Raw genomic sequence first — 21,557 nt, 5'->3', positions numbered from 1 at the left:
ACCACGGTTAAGGGTGCGTTTGATTGCTTCTATTCGAAGTATTTTTAGTGGAATTATTTTCTTTAAAAGCGTTTTTAAGACAATCATTTATAAAATACATTTAAAAAAAATATTACAATTAATTTTATAATACTATAAATGATTTTTTAGGTTTTGTGGTGTTGTATTTTAGACACTTAATGCTACTTAAGTGCTAAGGTCCTTACTCATGTGAATTGACTTAATTTGAGTGCATAATGATGTCTAATTTCTCATAACTTAATTAAAATTGGAACTATATTAACACCTAAGCAAGTTATAACCTTGACGTACACTATGTACAACTTTTAACACTTAATTAAAATTGAATCCAATACTTGAGACACTTTTTATTTATTTTTTTATGGTGATGACTGAACTCGGGTAGTTTCTCCAAGTTGCCTATGTACTCTTCACAAAGAAGGGATCAAGTTAAACGTAGTTCATTTTTTTATGTTCTAACTTTTGACGAGACTAAAAATTAATCTTATGAACATATGTCTTAACTTTTGCTTTCGTTGCCTTTTTAGGTTTTCAACTTAGCAGTTTTTTTTTTTTTTAAAAAAATATTTTATTAGTGTTGTACGTATTTTAAGCTCAAGCAGGCCAAGAGCAATATGCAATTTAGGTCATGCTTTAAGAAGCACCACTTGTCTTGAGTTTGATCCAGGGCGATAAATGCTTGTTCTTAAAACAAAGTTTAATTGAGAGTCAGAAATGACTTATTCTTATGAACATCTTTCTTAAGTATTTTGGAGAACAAAAAGTCTTTTGCATTCATTATACTTTTTAGCCTTAAAGGTGGATTAAAGATATTTTTGTATTATGTTTGATATTCTTTTATGAGCTTTTTAAAGAATGTGCCAAACTTAGACTTGATTTTAATCAAGGGTGGTAAACACATGTTTTTGGAATAAAGTTAATCGATGGTCACTTAATATCAAATAAACTTATTAATAATTTCCTCAAGTGTTTTGAAAAACCTGATTTTTTTTCTTTTTTTTTGGCTTTAAAAGTGGATGAATGACACTTTTATATCATGTTTGATATTATTTCACAAGCTTATTAAAAAATGTTTAGAGTTTGATTTTTGAATTTAACTTTTGGGTTGCACTTTCCTTTTGATAACATCTCATACCCACTAATCTATATAGAGAGGGCTAGAGTGCCTTTTAAAAGCAATGAACTCGGGAAGAGATGAGAGTTTTGCCTTGTATTTTTTAGAAATATTTGATTAAAATGGATGAAATAATCCTCAAATTGAAAATCTAACCATTCCCATGTTTTTTTTTTTGAAAAAGTAATCAATTTTTGACATAAATACCCTTTTCTATTTTAAGTATTTACATGTAGGTTTTAAAGGAAAGAGTTATTTTTACAAGAAAATGATGAGAATTTTTGTCCAAATGTTGCCAAAAAAAATGAGAGGTTAAATTTAAAAAATTGGGTTTTGAGAGGCTCTTTTAATCAAATAACCCGATTTTTTTTTTTTTTTTTTTTATAGTGAGTAAATATACAAGTGGGAGGATTGAAGCCTAAAAACTTTGCGTGTTTTGTGGGTAACTTTAAAGAAACATAGGTTGGCATGCCTAACCTATTATTATCTTATCCAACAATAATGCTGTCATAAAACCCCATCCCGAACACACGCCCAAAATTCTCTCATAAAAAATAAAACCAATAAAAAAATGACACGCAGGCACACGGCGGACCAAGGAATCAAAGAGGATTTATATACTTGCATAAAAACAAAATGAGTCTATTTCTATGTAAGGAGTGGCGGCCCTTTCTTCTAATCCTGGCTTCTCAGTCCACAAGCCAACCTCCTCTCCTCTCCATAAGCTACCTCTCTCTCTCTGTGCTCAAGATCACATCCCTCAGGTCAGTCCCTTCTCATCTTTGGGTTTTCTTCTTTTCTGCTTATTTATCTTCTTGGTCCTCCTTCTCTGTTTGGTTGCCTAGACTCCTCTGGAAAAAAAAAGAGAGGAAGAACAATCGAAGAAAGACAATTTGGTGTCGTGTTTTTGCTTGCGCAAGTGGTTGCTTCATAAACTGTCAATTGATTTTGCCTTAAATCACAAAATGGAGACCAATAACACAACAAAAACAAAAACTCCTTTGATTGTTTGCAGTTTAAATATAATGTTTTGGAACGATGGTAAGGTTTGAGTATCATAAGAAGGAAATTCTGGATGCGGATGAATATTTTTAGTGTTTTCTCCATTTTAAGAGTACAAGCAAGTTGTTGGATTTTCAAACATGTCCCTGTTTCCAGAAAAACAGCTGCAAAGAAATTGAAATACGTGGGTTTTCTGTGTGGTTTCTTTTTTAGGATTGTAAATACACCTCTCGATGAAGCCAAGTAGTTGTTGTAATAGACCTGGTGAAGTCAATCTTTTATTTTCTTGGTTTTAAATAAGAAGAATATTTAGGATTTTTTAAAATTTGTTTTAATTAATTTTCCTACATTTTGATTGCAATCATATGGATTTTTATTTTCTCTTTTTGTGATTCAAATGGTGAAATCTTCAGTTCACTGTGAATATTAGACTTCTTGTAGTAACACAAACAATGATTTAGGTGTTGATCCAATTTAATAGGGTTGTATATACTGCTTCTGGGTTTGATATGATTATAGGTTTTGAGACCTGTGATAAATATTTATGGTTCTGCTCACCTTTTCCCAAGGTTGTGTGCTTTTCTTGACAGAGCAATGTGGTTTTCATGACAGGTTCATTAACTTGATGATGCTGTGGTGATCAAACTGTGTGATTTAATGAAATATTGTGTTCATTAGTGATGAACTTTAGGTTTCCTAGTAATGCCCCCTGGTTTGGGGCAAATTCAAACAATGATTTGGAGACAGCCGTTAAAACAGCAGGCATCCTAAGCAAATCAACCAAGGAAAGGGCTTTTTTTGATGTGAAGCTGTGGAGATGGTCCCTCCTCTCAATTGTTCCTTGGGCTATCCATGCCAGAGACAAAATCTGGAAACTGTCTACTTTAAATAAAGAGTTGAAGAAGCCCTCACGACGTTATCGGACTGTTGAATATGGTAGCAGGCCCTCTCCTGTACGATTTAGACCATATGTTGGCAAGGTCCCATGGCATACAGGTGCAAGAGCCTTCCTTTCTCAGCTATTTCCACGATATGGGCATTACTGTGGACCTAACTGGTCGAGTGGGAAGGATGGGGGTTCCCTTCTTTGGGATAAACGTCCAATTGATTGGTTAGACTTTTGCTGCTATTGCCATGACATTGGTTATGACACTCATGATCAGGCCAGCCTTCTGAAGGCTGACTTAGCGTTTCTGGAATGCCTGGAGAGGCCTCAGATGAGTACAAAGGGAGATGCTCATGTTGCTCAGCTTTATAAGACAATGTGCATCACTGGTATGTCAAGCATATTACATTGTTTTGTGAAATGGTTTACCTTCATAATAACGACTGTAGAAAACAAGAAATTCTAATTGTTATTAGGTCATTCGTATCTGTTGAGTTTCTATTTTTATTTGTTATTTCTTTTGTTTATATTTTTTTGAATGTGAATGACAGGTCTCAAGAATGTACTAATACCATATAGAAGACGCCTTGTAGAATTGAAGTCAGAGCAATCCAATATTTTGTTTGGTTGGCTAAGCAATGTAAAATGGAGAGGTTGGAACCCTCCTGGAGAAAGTTGAAATCATAGATCAGTTCTGAGAAGTAACAATGGATATGACACAGTTCCTCCAATGGGGAATTGCAGAAGATGGATTTTAACCGAGTACTGTCTCTCTGTCTATTATTCATTTGAATTGTGGTTCTTTATGACAGTTCTTGGAAGCTTCTTAGGCTCATGTCCCTGTTTGAAATATTAGATATATTTGGTCTTATTCCACTTTCTTCAAGATGCATATAATGTAAATAACAGTTATTTAGCAATTTATGGTTGCATTTTTATGTAATATTGGAAGTATCAATATTGACAGTTCTAATGGTAAAAATCTATTTATTGGCTGTTTTTATGATTTCTAGGTGTTAAAACCTCAAGAATTTTAGAAATTGATGGCATCTTGAAGTTTATTTATTTATTTTTTATAATAGGAAATAACAATCTTATTGCATTAAAATAGTATAGTAACTAATAGAAGGATGAGAAATCCTTCCAACAAGTAGGGAATCCTTTGTGTAAAGTCCAATAAAAAAGGAGGATAAGTGATACTAGTTCAAAAAGGAAAATTTATTTGCATACATCAAAATGGTTGGGACAATGGTCACTATAATTCATGAAAGTACAAGAATATAAATTCATGCCAGGAACCTTGATATTTTTAGGTTTGCTCTAGAAGTAAAATATGGAAGAGAGAGAGAGAGAGAGAGAGGGCTGGAGAGAGAGCGAGAGGGAGTAAGGGAGGAGATCCAGCGGAGCTGTTCGCGAGCGAGGGTGAGACAAATTTCAGTGGCGTTGAAGCTCGTACCAGCCGATGGAGGAGAAGCTTCGTGGTGGAGTCGAAGACGTTCGAAGTCGAGGCTGAGAGGAAGAAAGGCAAAACGCAAGTCTTTATTGAGGAAAGGAAGAAAGGGGTTTCCTCGTGGATCAAAATGGGGCTGGAGAGCCTAGGGTTTGTTGTGGATGGGTTAGCCTTGTGTGTTGAGGATACACGAACAGGCAGATGGGTCAGAAACTGGAGGGAGAGAGGGAAGATCTTCTCACTGGTGCGGGATGAGAATAAGGGAGGGAGTTTCATCCGTCTGGGTGTAGAGGATCTGGAGAAAAAAAGGTATAATATTTTTATCCCCAAAGGAAATGGAGGGAAAGGGGGCTGGATTGCGATGTTGGATATTCTCAAGGCGTTGATTGAGTCCACGGAGAGGAAGGACGGTCAGAAGAAGGAGAAGACGCTGAAGGCTCCATGTGCGGGAAGTAGCTATGCGGAAGTGGTGATGGGTCAGAAACGCAATGGTAGGTCAGTGGTGAGGGTAGAAGTAAGCCACAAGAACCTGGACCAAAACCTAAAAAGGTTGGATCAGTGCATTGTTGGAGTGTGGGACCCAAAGACAGTAAAGGGGGAGGATTTAAGGAGTTGGGGGAACCAAATGGCCCGTGCGTGGGGGCTGAGGGGTAACTTAGGTCTGGCTAGGTTGGAAAGGGGTAAGGTGTTGTTAGAGTTCGAGAAGAGTGCTGAAGCTGAAAAAGCTGTCAATATGGGAGGGATTTTGGTAGGGAAGACGCTGCTGCGACTGGAGAAGTGGAACCCTAGGACGGGATGTCTATTAGAAGGAGAGGAGAAGAGTGAAGCCTGGGTGAGAATAGTGGGGCTTCTCGTCTCACTGTGGGATCGGGACGTCTTTAGAACAGTTGGAGAGAAATGCGGGGGGTATTTAGCGACGGATTCACGGACGGAGAGACTAGAAGAGCTGCAGTGGGCAAGAATCCTGGTGAAATTATCCGGCGAGGAGCTTCCTAGCACGCTAGAAATTGGGGTTGAGGGGGTGTGCTACTCGCTCGCCCTATGGTGGGAGGTCAGGCCGGTGATGAAAGTGTCGCCGGCAGAAGAGAGGAGAAAGAAGAGCGATGACGCCGTAGGTGGGGTTGAGGGTGATGTTGCTACACGCGCGGGGAAGCGCGTGGAGGAAGAGGTAGAAGGCGCGAGGCTCGAGATTCATTTGCAGGTTGCTGATGCGACAAGGGAGCAGATTAGTGGGTCAGGTTCCCTTTGGGCTCGGTCCCAAGGCCCAAAAGGGTCGGGTCTGGGGGACCAAGAAGGTGTGCCTGGGAGGCTTGGGCTTTCTGGGCCTCTTCAGGGCTTTGACTTGGGTGGTAGGCCTGATGGGTCTGAAGCGCCTAAGGCCGGGCCGAGTTCCAGTGGGCCGTCGTCATCAGAAGGGCCTTCGGCTTCTGAGGGCATTAGGCCATTGGAGCCCGTTAAGGCGGGTGGGCTATCTGGGAGAGAAGAGGGCCTTGATCCAGCTGGAGTGGCCTTGCCTCTTGTGTGGGCTGGCCCAAGTCTATTGAAGGAGCCTGATGCTGAAGGCTTTCCGTTTTGGGACTTTGAAGGCAGGCGAAGGCAAGAGGAAATGGAGCCCTGTCCAGAGGAAAAGTCTAGGACTGACTGTGCCCTAATTGAAGAAGCATCGAGGTACGGGAGTGTTCCTATCCCTGACTTAATGGCTTCTGCACCATCTCCTTCTTCTATCCTCTTTTTTGGTCGAACCCCGTTGGGGGGTTTTTGCGACTTTTCTCGGGACGATAGGGTTATCTATTCGAAAGAAACTCCCTTACGTATGCTTCCCCCCTTGGGTCATTCAGAAGAGGAAAATGCGTACAGATGGGATTTGAGGGAGGGCTCAAGTGCCAGCAAGGTGTGCAGTGGTAAGGAATTGAGTCTAGTCATGCCGTGTGATGGAAAGGGATGGGAGGAGGAAAATTGGGAGGAAAGTGAGTTAGCCAAATTTAGCAAATTCTTAGGTTTTTCTACAGAAGGTATGGAGAAAGAAATATTGGAGTTTCTGGTTAAAATCCGTAAGAGAAGGGAAAATGTCCATAGTAAAAACCTTTTAGAAAAATCCAAGTTTGAAAGGGAATTGAAAAGGTTGGAATGTTCTATTAACTACGAGGGGGGAAAGAAGCAAAAGAGTGGGATGTTAGCAGGAGGGTGTCAGATTATGGTGGTTAAATGAAGATTAGAATCTTGAGCTGGAATGTTCGGGGAGCTAATGATAGCTCAAAAAGAAAGGTAATCAAGGCCTTGATAAGGAGTCAAAGAGTGGACTTGTTCTGTCTCCAGGAGACCAAGATCCAAGCAATGACAGAGGGGTTGGTGCGGAGCTTAGGCACTGGCAGGTTCCTTAATTGGGGCACTCTGGATGCCCAGGGGACCGCGGGAGGGATTCTAATCTGCTGGGATAAGAGGGCTTTGGAATTAATGGAAATGGAAGTGGGGAGCTTCTCAATTTCTTGTAGGATGAGGAATGTGGAAGACGGTCTAGTCTGGTTGTTTACTGGGGTTTATGGGCCTTTTTCTAAAGAGGACAGGGAGTGGATGTGGGAGGAAATAGGAGCAATCTGAGGCATCTGGGAGGATCCATGGTGCATAGGGGGTGACTTCAATGTCACCCTGTCAATGAGGGAAAGAAGTAATCAGGGGAGATTAACGAGTGCAATGAGGAGGTTTGCTCAAGTGATGGATGATTTAGAACTCATTGATCTTCCTCTTCAAGGAGGGATGCTTACCTGGAGTGGGGGGAGAAATAATCAGGCGTGGGCCAGATTGGATAGATTCCTGGTGACCCAGAGTTGGCTTGACCACTTTAGTGAGACTGTGCAATGTAGGCTGCCCAGACCGATATCAGACCATTTTCCTATTGTGCTGAAGGGGGGAGGGTTGAGGAGAGGTCCGTCCCCGTTTAGGTTCGAAAATATGTGGATTAAAGCTGACGGATTCATGGATCTTCTGAGGGGTTGGTGGCAAGGAATTGAGGTCAGAGGGAGGGCCAGTGTCAGACTAGCCACTAAAATGAAGGTGCTGAAGCATAAGATTAAAGGGTGGAATAGAGAGGTGTTTGGTAGGCTGGAAATTAATAAGAACTTAGGCCTGCAACAAGTGGAATTTTGGGACGGGGTGGAAAGGGAAAGGAGCTTGTCTGCAGATGAAACTGAATTGAAAAAAGAAGCTAAGGACTCTTTTAAACAATGGGTCTTATTGGAGGAGACACACTGGAGACAAATGTCAAGGGAATTGTGGCTTAAGGAGGGAGATAGAAACACTGGATTTTTCCATAGGATGGCTAATGCTCATCGAAGGAACAATTCTATGGATAGAATAAAGGTTAATGGAGTGTGGATGACGGAGGGGCAGGAGATGAGGGAGGGAATAGTGAGTGCTTTTCAGCAGGTGCTTTCTGAAGAACCTGGCTGGAGGGCGGATATTGAGGGGGTGCACTTTAAATGCCTTAGTTCCAGTGAAGCTGATTCTCTGGAGGTGCAATTTTCTGAAGAGGAGATTTATGCAGCCTTAATGGGTATGAATGGGACAAAGCTCCGGGTCCGGATGGGTTTACAATTGCTTTTTGGCAATCAAGCTGGGAGGTAGTGAAGGAGGAGATTATGGAACTGTTTAGAGAATTCTATGTCCAGCGTTCTTTTGCCAACAGCCTTAATTCCACCTTTATAGTCCTCATTCCTAAGAAAGGAGGGGCTGAAGCTTTGGGTGATTTCAGGCCAATTAGCTTGGTAGGGAGTTTGTACAAGCTGCTGGCTAAGGTGTTGGCGAATAGGTTAAAGAAAGTGTTAGACAAGGTGGTGTTCGGGGACCAAAACGCCTTTGTGAGGGGCAAACAGATCTTGGATGCGTCTCTTATTGCCAATGAGGTGATCGATTTTTGGCAAAAGAGAAACGAGAAAGGGCTGATCTGTAAATTGGACATTGAGAAAGCCTACGACAGCATTAATTGGAACTTTCTCATGAAATTCTGGTCAAAATGGGTTTGGGTCGCGGTGGGTGGAGTGGATTTGGTGGTGCATCTCAACCGCCAATTTTCAGTCATGATCAACGGGGTGCCGGCTGGTTTCTTCTCAAATTCTAAGGGCTAAGACAAGGAGATCCTCTTTCCCCGTATCTTTTTGTGTTGGGAATGGAAGTTCTTAGTATCCTAATTAGAAGGGCGGTTGAAGGGGGCTTCGTTGTAGGCTACAGAATGCGGGGGAGAGGGGAAGAGGAGATGACAGTTTCCCACCTTCTCTTTGCCGATGACACGATCATCTTTTGTGAAGCTAGCAAAGAGCAAGTGTCCGCCCTAAGCTGGATTTTGGCGTGGTTTGAGGCGGCTTCCGGTCTTAGAATTAATCTTGATTAAAGTGTTCTAATTCCAGTGGGTGAGGTGGAAGACATTGAGGAGCTGGTTGTGGAACTTGGCTGCAAAGTGGGTGTGCTGCCCACTGTTTATCTAGGGCTGCCCCTTGGAGTTCATCATAAAGCTGCCTCCATTTGGGATGGTGTGGAAGAGAGAATGAGAAGGAGATTAGCTCAGTGGAAAAAACAGTATATTTCAAAGGGAGGGCGTATCACCTTAATCAAGTGCACTATGGCCAGCCTCCCTATCTACAATATGTCCTTTTTCGTATGCCAAAAAGTGTTGTAAAGAGGCTTGAAAAACTTCAAAGGGACTTTCTTTGGGGAGGGGGCAGCTTGGAGAGAAGGCCCATGTAATTAAGTGGAGGTGGTGTGCACTAGAAGGGAGAAGGGGAGGCCTTGGCATTCGGAAGATTGACTCCTGAACAAAGCTTTGTTGGGTAAATGGGTTTGGAGATTTGCAATTGAAAAGGATAATCTTTGGAGGCTAATGATTGGGGTGAAATATGGTCAGGAAGAGCTTGGGTGGAGAACCAAAGAAGCACGGGGTACTTATGGAGTGGGGGTTTGGAAGGAGATTATGAAGGAAGCTAAGTGGTGTTGGGAAAATACAAAGTTTAAGGTAGGGAAAGGGACTAGAGTGAAATTCTGGTCAGATCAGTGGTGTGGGGATGAGAAGCTGTCCCACTCTTTCCCCTATTGCATGAGATGGCGGTCGACAGGAATGCAACGGTTAATGAGATGTGGGATCATAGCAGTGGTTCAGGAGGTTGGAATCTTAGATTCCATAGAGATTTTAATGATTGGGAGCTGGACGTGATTAGAGGATTGCTTGTTATGCTCAGGGACTTCAAGCTATCTTCAGAAGAGGACGAGGTGCTTTGGAAAGGGGGGGGCCATGGAAGGTACGGGGTGAAGGATGCCTACAACAAGCTGGTTGTTGTCAATGCTGGGTGATTTTCCGTATAGAGGCGTTTGGGTGGATAAGGTCCCAACCAAAGTGGCGTTTTTTGCTTGGAAGCCGCGTGGGGGAAGATTCTGACCTTGGATAGGGCTGCAAAAACGGGGATGACAATTCCTAACCTATGTTTTTGTGTGGGTGTGAAGAGGAGAGTTAAATCACATTCTCTTGCATTGTATAGTGGTAAGGGCCTTATGGGAAATTATTTTTGCCCTAGTGGGGGTTCAGTGGGTGTTCCCAGAGTTGGTGAAGGAGGCGTTATTAAGTTGGAAGGGCCCCTTTGTGGGGAAGAAGAGGAAAAAAATTTGGAATTTTATACCATTGTGTATTTTTTGGACGGTATGGAAGGAAAGAAATAGGTTAGCCTTTAAGGGAGGGGTTTTAAATATACAGAAACTCAAAAATTCTTTTGTTTGTACCTTGTGGAGTTGGGCTAGGGTGTACATTGGAGAGGAGTCCTCTTCACTCTTAGGTTTTTTGGAGTGGCTAGCGGCCACTTAGGGAGGGTAAGGGTGCTTGTTTTTTTGTGCTCTTTTTGAGGCAAATTGTATACGTCCTGTATGCTTGGTGGCCTTTGCCCTTTAATATATTCATGATATTTATCAAAAAAAAAATAATTCATGAAAGTACAAACTCTCCAACAAAAAAAACCAAATTTTTAGCTCCATGATTTTCTACAACATTTGTTGCATGATTGCTTAAGCAAGGATCACCATAATTCATAGAACTATAAAATCTCCTACAAAAGACATCAAATGTCTAGCTCCATGAATTTTTTGGTAAGTGTAAGTATAATAGAATGAAATGAAGTATACATGATGTATACAAAATAACCAAAAAACCCAAAAGAAGCGCCAGAATACAAAAACCACCAGTTGCGCCCTACAAAGAGTCTAATCCACAAACTTTAACAACGATAACAGTCCTTCCGCAATATGCAATCTTACCTACTCCCAAAAAAGATCTAGCTCCATGATTTGCTAGTGCATTTGCCACATTATTGCCTAGGGGAGGATCCCAATAGAAGGAACATCTTAACTTTGAAGAAATATAAATATTTGGTGCAATCATTCCTCAAATTTCCAAGTCCTCTTTCTTTCTTAGTCACCCATGTTATGACAATAGTAGAATCTCCTTCTACTAAGAGATTGGAGAGGCCTAAAGTTTGTGCTTGCAACAAACCTTTCAAAAAAATCTCTACTTCAATGACTAAATCTTGACCTAAAGGTTTAGAGAATGTTCTTTCCACCATGCTAAAGTGGTGCTAATTCCTCCAATCCCTAATTGGCCCCAATTATGTAGAGAGCATCCATCAAAATTTAGTTTAAGAAAATCTATTGGAGGATGTAATCATTTAGGAAGTGTATCTTTAGTCAATTTTGTGATTTTGCAAACTAGTTTCTAATCTGGTAGAATAAGACTCAAAGGGATGTCTATAAAAGCTACACTAATAGAAGCTCAAAGGTAAGAAGTGAAGTAAAACAAGTCTCATACTGCTTCCAAAGACCTTCACCTATCTTAAAAAGTCCTTGCATTCTTTTCCCATTGAATAGTTTGAATCACTGTGAGGCTAACAATGCAGCAAAGAGTCATAACTCGAGGAAGCTCCCGAAACATTTAAGGGATGCCATCAAAATCTCCTCAACCCTTTCAGGGTGAAATTCAATCAATCCCTGCAAGGTTGAACATCCAATACCACGGTGCCAAGGTTATGGGTCAATGTAAAAATGATCAATAGACTTCTCATTCGCTTTGCACATGATACGTTACTATCGACTAAAAGCTTTGTAAGGTGTGATCTTTAGAGAAAATCATTAGTATTGACTATCTTATTTGCCATAAGTCACACACACTGCCTTCTCTTTTGGTGGGGATTTAAATTTCTAAGTGAAGTTTTAGGGGAACAAACAAAATTGAGTTGGTAGAAGTGAAGATAGTAATGAAAAAGGAACTAACTGGAAACAATCCTAAGGATGTTAAGGACCAAATTCCTCTACATTGGGAAAGGTGGGTGACAAATACGGATAGGTTAAAACAAATGTAGGAAGAGTTAGTTCCTTAATTTCTTGTTCCAAGAGGTTGCAAAAAAAGATTAAATTCTAAGATGGAGATTGAAGGAGGAAATTAACACTAAAGAAAGAACAAAGTCTCTCAACCTCACTACTCATGTTTTGGAACTTCTCGCTAAGAGGTTTATCAGTTCATGAAGATCTTCCCATGTAACCAAATCAAGGTACTTCTTATTTTCTATATCTTATCAGAGGAGTAATACATATATATATATACAGTTGAGAGACCTGATTAGGAAGGTGTTATCCCTAAAGGAAACAACCACATTATGGTATGTACAGATATGTACAGCTAACACTCCCCCTCAAGCTGGAGCATAGATGTTGATCATGCCCAGCTTGTTACAAAAGTACTCAACTCGAGTTCCATTTAAAGCTTTTGTAAAAATATCCCCAAGTTGCTCTCCAGTCTTCACATAGCCAGTAGAGATTAGATTTTCCTCAATCTTTTCACGAATGAAGTGACAATCAACTTCAATATGTTTGGTTCTTTCATGATAGACTGGGTTCGCAGCAATATGAAGAGCGGCTTGATTGTCACACCAAAGCTTTGCTGGCATTGTGCACTTCAATCCCACTTCACATAAGAGTTGATGTATCCATATGATTTCACAAGTAGCCTGTGCCATGGCCCTATACTCAGATTCTGCACTCGAACGGGATACAACACTCTGCTTCTTACTTTTCCAAGCCACTAGATTCCCGCCGAAGAACACACAATAACCTGTAGTGGATCTTCTATCAAACTTAGAACCTGCCCAATCCGCATCAGAAAAACACTCAATACGAGTGTGTCCCTGACTACTATATAGTATGCCTAGACCAGGAGCCTTCTTTAGATAGCACAAAATCTGCTCTAAAGCCGCCCAATGCTTTATTGTAGGCGCAGATGTGAACTGACTAACAACACTTACTGCATATGCAATATCTGGTCGCGTCACGGTGAGATAATTTAGCTTCCCAACCACTCTCCGATACCTTTCAGGGTTGTAGAAGGGATCTCCATCATCTGGCATAAGTTGTACATTAGGCACCATCGGGGTAGTACATGGCTTTGCTTCTATCTTACCGGTCTCTTTAAGCAGATCAAGCACATACTTCCTCTGTGATAAGAACATCCCTTTCTTGCTCCTTGATACTTCTATTCCCAGGAAATACTTCAGTTCACCCAAGTCCTTTGTATGAAACTTGGAATGCATGAATGTCTTAAGATCAGAGATTCCTGCGTGATCATTTCCTGTAATAACTATATCATCGACATAGACCACAAGAAGTATGATACCAGCAGCTGTTTTCTTGTAGAAAACGGAGTGATCTTTCTCACTCTTGTTCATGCCAAATGCTTGAATCTCCTTACTGAATTTTCCAAACCAAGCACGGGGACTCTGCTTCAATCCATAGAGAGCTTTTTTCAGACAACAAACCTTCCATACTCCCCCTGAGCAACAAACCCAGGAGGTTGCTCCAGATAGACCTCTTCCTCTAGATCACCATGAAGAAAGCATTCTTGATGTCTAACTGATGTATCATCCACTGTTGGGAAGCAGCAATAGAAATAAATAGTCGAACTGAATTGAGTTTGGCAACAGGAGAGAAAGTATCAGAATAGTCTACTCCATATGTCTGAGCATATCCTCTAGCTACAAGTCTGGCTTTCAGTCGTGCCACAGAGCCATCAGGATTAACTTTTACCGCAAAGACCCACTTACAGCCAACAACTTTCTTTCCTGGAGGCAAATCAACAAGTTTCCATGTATGATTATCCTCCAATGCACAGATTTCTTCAAGCATTGCATTCTTCCACCCAGGATGATTCAGGGCCTCTGTAACAGTTTTAGGGACTGAAACAGAATCTATAGAGGCTACAAGGACACTTGAGGAAGTTGACAGGTGATCATAAGACACAAAGTTGGCAATGGAATAGATAGATTTGCAGTGTCGCTTACCTTTTCGAAGGCTAATAGGAAGGTCGAGATCACTGGAAGGATCAGATGACGAAGGAGCTGGTGCAGGACATGTATCTGTTGTCACTGGCGCCGAGAGTACACCTGGACAATGGGTGGTTTGTCTGGAGCAGGAGGAATAGTAACAACAGGACCCAAATGAGCAAGAGACGCATCAGAATCAACCACACTTGATTGTCCAGCAATTGGTCTTGAATGAACCACTTGATACACGAGCCATTCTTCATCCTCCTCACTTGCGGAACTTGTGGGTGAAGAGAAGAAGGATGTGTCTTCGGAAAACACAACATCCGTTGAAATTAGATACTTATTGAGATCAGGCGAGAAACATCTATAGCCCTTTTGCAGTCTTGAGTACCCCAAGAAAACACACCGTAACGCCTTAGGATCAAGTTTAGTAACAAAAGGCCTTGTATCTCTAACATAGCATGTACATCCAAAAATTCTTGGTTCAAGGGGAAAGGTGATTTCTGTGGATGTATTACTTTGTACGGAATATCACCTTTAAGCACTACAGTGGGCATACGGTTGATCAGAAAGCAAGCTGTGGAAACGGCATCAGCCCAAAACTGTTTCGGAACCTTCATCTGGAACATGAGTGCACGAGCTGTCTCAAGTAAATGCCTGTTTTTTCTTTCAGCAACCCCATTTTGAGAAGGAGTATCAACACATGATGTTTGATGAAGAATCCCATGGTGACTCAGGTAATTCTGAAATGAGTTAGACACATATTCTTTTCCATTATCGCTTCTTAATATTTTCACAGACACATCATACTGGGTTTTAATCTCAGCAGAGAAAGCACAAAAATGGGAAAACACTTCTGAACGATTCTTCATAAAATAAATCCAAGTCATTCGAGAAAAATCATCCACAAAGGTAACAAAATATCGAAACCCAGTTTGAGAAGTAACAGGGCACGGACCCCAAACATCAGAATGTACTAACTCAAACAAAGACTCAGCCCGTTTATTAATCCTTGGGCCTAAAGAACTACGATGATGCTTCGCAAAATGACACGACTCACAATCTAATGAAGGTAAAGTATCAAACTGAGGACATAATTTCTTCAACACCGATAGAGAAGGATGTCCTAACCGACAATGAGCTTCAACAGGAGAGGCAGTACTAACACACGCAACTGGTCGAGGTACCCACTCGTCAAGAATATAGAGCCCATCAGATACATGTCCTTTACCAAATGTCCGGTTCGTCATAAGATCCTGAAACACACAATGATCAGGGAAAAATGAGACACTACAATTCAGATTTTTGGTAAGTTTACTGACAGAGATTAGGTTAAAGGCCAAATTTGGTAAGTTTAACACAGACGATAACGTAATAGAAGATGTTGGTTTCACAGTCCCAGACCCTTTAATCTCATAGGTAGAACCATCAGCAACAGTAACAGGGGGAGCAGAATGTGTTCTGAAGGTAGAGAAAGTTTTATGATTACCTGTCATATGATCTGTGGCACCTGAATCAATTATCCATTTGTTTGAGGAGGAGACAAGACATGTTTTACCTGACTCTGCCAGAGCACTAACAGGAGTAGATGCTTTCAGTGTGTCTTGATACTGTGAATATTTGGCAAACTCTTCTGCTGTCATAGTGATGATCTTGTCTGAGGAGTCTGAAAACGTAGCAGTATCAGATGTAGCAACATTGGCAGTTTGAATTCTCCGATTTCGATTTTGCAATTTCCTGCAGTTTCTCTTGGTATGGCCAGCCTCATGGCAGTAAAAACACACAATAGTACTTGAATCATTGCCACGATTTTCGAATGCCCTGTTTCCGCCCCTATTATTCACCCTTCTTGTATTTTCTGCATTTCCTCCTTTGGCAACAAGAACATTGGTGTGCTGAGAAGATGAGACATTCTCAGTTCGTAGAACTCTACTGAAACTTCCTGAAGGGAACCAATGTCAGAACCAGAAAGAATCTGAGATTTGGCAGTCTCAAACTCAGATGGGAGACCGGATAAGAAGCTCATAACAGCCATCTGTTCCCGTTGAGCCTGTTGGACTCTAACATCCGGACTAAAAGGCATAATTGCATTCAATTCCTCATATACCTTCTTGAAGTCCATAAAATATGCAGTGAGGGATTTAGCTCCCTTTTCAGGACAATGGAAGGCATTCATACATCATACATCCGAGAGACATTTCCTTTTCCAGAATACAGAAAATCAAGATAATCCATTAGCTCCTTAACAAATTCGCAATGGCTCAGCAGACCAACAATATCACTATTAATAGAGTTTTTCATCTGCAGAAATAACCGTGCATCATCTTGCAACCAAAGTTTTCTAGTGATATCAGTAGGAGGTTCCTCAGTCAAGTGATCATCTTTAGCAACACTTCTCAGATAAATTTTGATAGTCTTGCTCCATTCAATATAATTAGACCCATTTAATTTGTGTTCAGTTATTTTTGACACAATGGGCACTATATCAGCAACAGAATGCTTATTCTCTTCCATGATAAAATTCAATCTCCAAAGTAATCAGCCCAGACCAGAAATTACAATTCACCACACAGCAAGAAGAAAGAGACAAATACCTTTCTTACACAAAGGGGCAAAAGCGTCAAAGATTGCGTCAAAAGCAACTATAAAACCCCTTGACAAAATGGATTGCTGTCGTGGCTGCCAAGGTGGGCGGTCGTGGCTGCCAAGGTGGGCGGAAGGAGAATCACAACCGTCGGTTTCCGGCGACTGTGATGTACAGGGAACAGCCGGCCAGATTCGGAGCAAAGTGCGAATCTAGGGTTGCGGCGGAGCAGGAGGAACGCCGGTGATCAGCGTCGAGAGGGTGTCGGGATCTGAGACCGGGGTTCGAATCGCGTATCTGAGAAGAAGGCGTCTCAGGAAGGTGGATCGAGGGGCAAGGTTCCGGCGAAGGTGACAAATCTGACCAATCTCCGTCGACGCGTCCCAATGGCAGAATCTCAACACCATCCACAAATCTCTCTCTTTCTTTCTCGAGGATCGCAGCGGTGACTCGCGGTAACCAGAGAGATCGGGATCAGGAAAGGGTTCATTCACGGAACCCCAAGGGCAGAATCTCAAAGAACAAGAGCGGAGCGAGATCACCTTGGCCAGAGAACGGGATTGCGACACCCACGCAACTGATCGGAGGTCACCACGCGCCGGCGCGTGAGTTGATGCGTCCTGCTTCTCACGCGTTCAGCTTCAGGTCGCCGGACTTCGGGTACCGGCCGATCTTGACACCTCCCAGACTTTGAGCCAATGGCTCTGATACCATGTAACCAAATCAAGGTACTTCTTATTTTCTATATCTTATCAGAGGAGTAATACATATATATATATACAGTTGAGAGACCTGATTAGGAAGGTGTTATCCCTAAAGGAAACAACCACATTATGGTATGTACAGATATGTACAGCTAACATCCCATAAGCAAATTTTGCCTTCCTAGGGCATTTATGTGACTATGTGGCAACAAAGTTGGCATTGCATTCGTTAGAGTTTGACTCATGGATACTCAAGAGGACCTTGTGCCATAAAGCATCACTCTTCCATGGAACCTCCACAACCACTTTTGTCAAAGGACTATATTCTTTATGATATTCTCTCAATGCCTAATCCCCCTCTCCACTTGGACTTACGCACCTGCTTCTGACCTAAGAGATGGTTTTTCTTTTCTTCTTTGATCTCTTTGCAATCTCTCAATACCAAAGGGTACTTCAACTAAAGCTTGGATGAAAGATAGGAAATACAAAGGGACAAGGGATAAGCATGATTGCACATGAGTGACCCTATCACCTATGGATAAGTATGCTTCCTTTCATGCATCTAGTCATCTAGAAATTCTTTTTATAACCAGGTCCAAAAAGGAAACTACTCTTGGATTTCCTCCTAAGGGGAGACTTAGTAAGCGAGGAGCCAATCGGACATCCTGCAATCTAAAAAGTTAGCCAACTCAAGGACTCAAGCCTAACTAATATTGGTACAGAGAGTACTTTTGTATAAATGGATATATGGCATCTTATATTCTTTATCACATTGTTGTATGTCTGCTACTTTTAAACATATCTAGAAGAGTTCATGTTTTCATTAAAGATGCTACCTAATTGCCAACTACATGGTATCTAAAATATAGAGACTTTAGTCGTTTTTAGACTTCCTTTTCTCATATTACCATTGTAATACATGTACTTTATTTTGGAATATAGAGTCCAAACCCTTTTTTTGAACTTTTCTGGACTTTTATCAATACATAATGACTTTCTTCATTGTTATTATTATTTTCTTATAGTCAATAGCTAAATTCAAGACAACTACAAATTTTTACAGTTGTTAGCCTCAAAAACTCCACTAATTTGACATTTTATGCCTATATATTTTCTTGAGGACACGATGTGTTGTTAGCCAATTTAGCTAATTTAAAATGCAGACTGTAGCTTAGCTCTTCATAGCATCATTGCAGTTCTGATATCAAATGGATAGCTGGCTTCAAGTTTTGTGTTCAGTATTAATTTCATGGATGCAAACAATTTCACCATTAAACATCCATCCGAGCTACTAATCTACACATCCACAAAACTCCAAGTTTCTTGATAATATGCTTTGGTTATTTGGGACCAGCAATATGATTGCACAATTTCCATGCTAGTTGAGGAAAAAATTCTGCTATTGCAGATGTTTCATACTGTGCACTATGTTCATTCTTATAATAAATAAATTGTGCCAAAGTTATCAACTCCTATGCTTTCAGTTGATGCACTCCGATTTGTAAGTAGTTTTGATCAGACTGCTGTATTCTTTTATCAGTACACTTTTATGCTTTTAGTTGATATACTTGTTAAAGAATTGTTGATAGGATTCATTTATTTGTTTTTACTGGTTTTTCTTATCTCAATTATAATAACAGTATATAGTTCTACATCTTTCCCCTTGCCAATCAATTTTGTGCCTAAAAGATACTGAGGAAACCATATTCTGGGTTTATGTTTGGTATTCATATTATGGACTGTTCAACTATGTTACATGAACACTTTCAAAGTGCATGAAGTATTCAAAACTAATAATTTCATTGTAATTAACCTTCGACTGATGCTGGACATTCTATCTTAATTATGAACTTTAATTTGACCTAAGGTACAGAATGTGATGAGAGAAAAAAATTGGATTGTCTAGCTGTGTTCCCTTGTCCAATGATTTGGGAATTAAACGAATCTGGGCATACGGAGGCACATTAGCTGCTGATATCTGTAACTTAGTCCACATAAGCTAGCTGCTCAGTGTTCTTTTAATTATGCATTCTCTTATTCACTAACAATTATTCAATCACTTATACTATTGTTTCTATCTGGTAGCAGTATCTATTTATGTGATAATATTGCAAAAATCAGATGGTTCTGGGGCACTATCATAAATTTCTTAGTTTCTAGGTGAATGTGTGGGTGTGTGTGGTGCGTGCAACATGGAAGTTAGTCAAATAAGATCTTACTTTGTATTGTAGCTTTGGTTACTAATATTTCTGTATTAGTTGGATATTGGTTGGGTTAGTGTTGTTTGAAATGTTAGTTTCCTTGTTCAAGTCTTTTCACAACGGACGTTTGTAGAATCCAGTGAGAATTATTTTTGTTTAGTGTTTAGGGTTAGGGTATTATATTTTGGGTATCTATTGATTAGTTTGATGTTATTTAGTGTAGGATTAATTTTATGGTTTCAGAGTATTGTGTTTATGTTTCCTGAATAATCTCTTAGTAAGAGATTTTCATTCCATGAAATGGATTGGACCACAAAACTTAACCAAAAAAAAATAAAAAAAATCATTATAATATAACTTTGAACACCTTATCGCCAGTTATAGAAACATGAGATATGCTGAGTAGGTTCAACTTTCACTAACTAGCCATTGGTTTCCAAATTAACAATGTTTCACCATAACTCCTATGTTCATACTTCATACAGTTTCTTAGCTGAAGGTCTGAGGTTGAGCTCTTAGTCTTTGGCCAGTCTTAACAAATTAAGAAAGCTTGCTACATGGATGACCATGGTATGTGAAATTGAAATGGAAATGGAAATGCGGTATCCACCTGGGGAAGTAATATGGGTTTGGGTTTGTGATTAACTGCAAATGCTCCATATTTTAAGGAAAAAAAAGAATTATTTAATTGATGCTTGTTTGAAAGAGAGATGGTAATTCTTATGCCTATATAGTTAGAATTATGTTCCTTTGGGAAATAAGAGTTTTGGTCTGCATTTGAACTAAGCCTTAATAGAAGGCTGAAAGAGTTGAGATAATAGGGTCTCCCTAACATTCTGTTGGAGAAAGATTTAACAACTATGCTTTATTAGGTGTCTTGGAGTTACGGGGATATGCCCATTGGTTGCAATATGGGTTGCTTATTTGCTTGGAAAACCAGGCTGATAAAGGTGGTCTAGGGAATCTCATCATTTGCCCTTTTTTTAGGGACTAACCATCCTTGAGTTTCTCCAGATTTTACTTGGGCTATTCCAGGCTGCAGTGTTGTTTATGAGTTGCATGTTGGGCATTTGTTCTCTGTTTTTTCACCTTCTCTTCCTATCTTGTATTTCTATTTTTTATGATTATATTTTCTCTATTTGTAATTATTAATTATTCTTGCCACTGATAAAAGAACGATTACATCTTTCAGACACTCAACTCTTGACAGATTATTGGTTGAAGACTTCTTGCTTGACTACAAAATTATATAAAGGCAGTTCACTTTCAACCATCTCGTTATCATATGGTTCACAATTCATAACCTTATAGCAGTCAATTCATGAGCTTTGTTGGGATGATCGTACACTTTATTCAAGGAAGCAACTTGAAGATATTCTGCTTATATTTGAATGCGGTCCCTTTCTGCCCTTTCTTCCCTTTCAGATTCATTTTTAGATATATAGTTACTATAAAGGACAACACCATGTCCATCTTCTTATTCAGGCAAGTGTAAGACCCAAAGTTTTTAGACCTGCAACCTCAAAGCTTTCAATTGAATTAAGCTTGCATGGGCCAAGACCAAGTTGGCTATGATTAGGGATTTAATCCTTATTTTTCCTTTTTGTTTTTCTAAGATGTAGAATTCATTTTACTGGGTAACTGTCTAAGGCACTTGATTGACCATACTTCAGTTCATGTTTCAGAGAAATGGCTGATTCTGAAGCAGAGATAGGCCCTGTAATGTAATTTTTGTTCATAGTTGAAAGCGCTCTGTATGCAATTTTTGTTCACATTCGAAAGCTCAAAAAATTGATAGTCTCCCATGGCATAGACAGGAAGTAAATTGGAGCACCTCATTGCAGTGATTGGAGTGCTGGTTGTATTTGTTGACAGGAAACAAACTCAACCATGCTATGATGAGCAAGCAGCATAAGTTGATAAACCCTTTTTATCCTTAGCTATATATTGGCTCACAACAAGGTTTTTATTTATTTTTGGTTAGAAAAATGGGTGGTGTCCATGGGTGCTATTGGGAAGTAGCATCGGTTATTCTGGTGCAGATCAAATTACTGGTAGTATCTGATGGTTTACAGTGCTACTGTAACTCACATGGCTCATACTATAAGTTGCTAAGAGTTAAGCAAGAAAAGGTTTCTATCAAATGTTGCATTCAAAAGGCTAATATTGAAGAATATATTTGAAAACCGTATGGTGATACAGATGGTTGAGGGAAAGGGGAAAGGGGAAAATGCAATGGAGCAGAAATGAGTTG

At 40.3% G+C, this 21,557-nt stretch overlaps 1 protein-coding gene across 2 annotated transcripts; it reads left to right on the top strand.

Annotated features, from left to right (window-relative positions):
- Positions 1-1,799: 1,799 nt before the first annotated feature.
- LOC117916713 lies at positions 1,800-21,075 on the top strand. Of its 2 annotated transcripts, XR_004651590.1 has the most exons (4): positions 1,800-1,899; positions 2,750-3,412; positions 3,575-3,785; positions 20,496-21,075. XR_004651590.1 is itself a non-coding variant. In XM_034832863.1 (3 exons), exons 2-3 carry the CDS (start codon positions 2,818-2,820, stop codon positions 3,700-3,702), a joined length of 723 nt encoding a protein of 240 aa, XP_034688754.1. In that variant the 5' UTR covers positions 1,800-1,899; positions 2,750-2,817; the 3' UTR covers positions 3,703-4,024. The 2 variants fall into 2 exon arrangements, 1 of the variants encoding a protein (XP_034688754.1); XM_034832863.1 differs by lacking the exon at positions 20,496-21,075 and having other exon boundaries at positions 3,575-4,024.
- The last annotated feature ends 482 nt before the right edge of the window (positions 21,076-21,557 follow it).

The sequence above is a fragment of the Vitis riparia genome, chromosome 6, assembly GCF_004353265.1.
Source record: "Vitis riparia cultivar Riparia Gloire de Montpellier isolate 1030 chromosome 6, EGFV_Vit.rip_1.0, whole genome shotgun sequence".
Classification (NCBI taxonomy): Eukaryota; Viridiplantae; Streptophyta; class Magnoliopsida; order Vitales; family Vitaceae; genus Vitis; species Vitis riparia.
This window is presented reverse-complemented; position numbering and strand designations above follow the sequence as displayed.

Excerpts from the sequence above, each read along its gene's own strand:
- LOC117916713 (XM_034832863.1), top strand. The coding sequence starts at position 2,818 with ATGAACTTTAGGTTTCCTAGTAATGCCCCCTGGTTTGGGGCAAATTCA. Across the intron at positions 3,413-3,574 it reads TAAGACAATGTGCATCACTG|GTCTCAAGAATGTACTAATA; the intron begins GTATGTCAAGCA and ends TGTGAATGACAG.